Here is a 593-nt window from a genome sequence, read left to right on the forward strand (position 1 = left end):
GCATGTGGGCAGCAGGCAGGGGTGGTGGGAGGGTGCTGGGCTTGCACAGGGGCAGGGGATGGGTACTGCGAGGTGCTCGGTCTGCTCATCCCTAAACATGCACCAAGGGGGCCATGTCCCACTGCCAGCGGCCCCAGCCTCGGGTACAGCTGGGGAAGGACATGGCCTCAGGGACCCCTGTGAAGGGGCTGGTTCCCGGGGACATACTGGCAAAGACTGTGACGTTGTCCTGGTAGGCCTGGTTCAGCGTGTAGTTGACGATGCTCTCCTCATCTGGGAAGCCTTTGAAGACGTCCACGCTGACCTAGTGGGAAGGGAATGCTGCTGAGACCCCACTGCCCCTGATGGGGGCACAAAGACCCTGCACCCAGTGTACCATCCACAGCCACCCTACAAACCCCAAACCCAATGCCGGATGAGCCCCATTGACATCCACCCCAAAGCTCCTGACTCTGCAGAAGCCACCATCTCCTCCAGGGCTCCCATTCCGTGGCCCTAAGGACGTTCCCAAAAGGCGAGCACGACCTCACCTTGGCCATGAAGTGGACCCAGCCGCAGGCGGCGTTGTCGATGGTGTCCAGCTGCTGCAGCCG

General features: G+C 62.1%; 1 protein-coding gene across 1 annotated transcript in view; it reads right to left on the reverse strand.

Moving 5' to 3' along the window:
- Positions 1-593, reverse strand: part of ABCA2 (ATP-binding cassette, sub-family A (ABC1), member 2) — a gene marked incomplete at both ends in the record, with an annotated part of 9,686 nt that overhangs the window by 7,471 nt on the left and 1,622 nt on the right. Inside the window, 2 exon segments of the mRNA XM_010187011.1 lie at positions 208-304; positions 531-591. Coding sequence (XP_010185313.1) covers positions 208-304; positions 531-591 — 158 coding nt within the window.

Source organism: Mesitornis unicolor, unplaced genomic scaffold, assembly GCF_000695765.1.
Source record: "Mesitornis unicolor isolate BGI_N332 unplaced genomic scaffold, ASM69576v1 scaffold32326, whole genome shotgun sequence".
NCBI lineage: Eukaryota > Metazoa > Chordata > Aves > Mesitornithiformes > Mesitornithidae > Mesitornis > Mesitornis unicolor.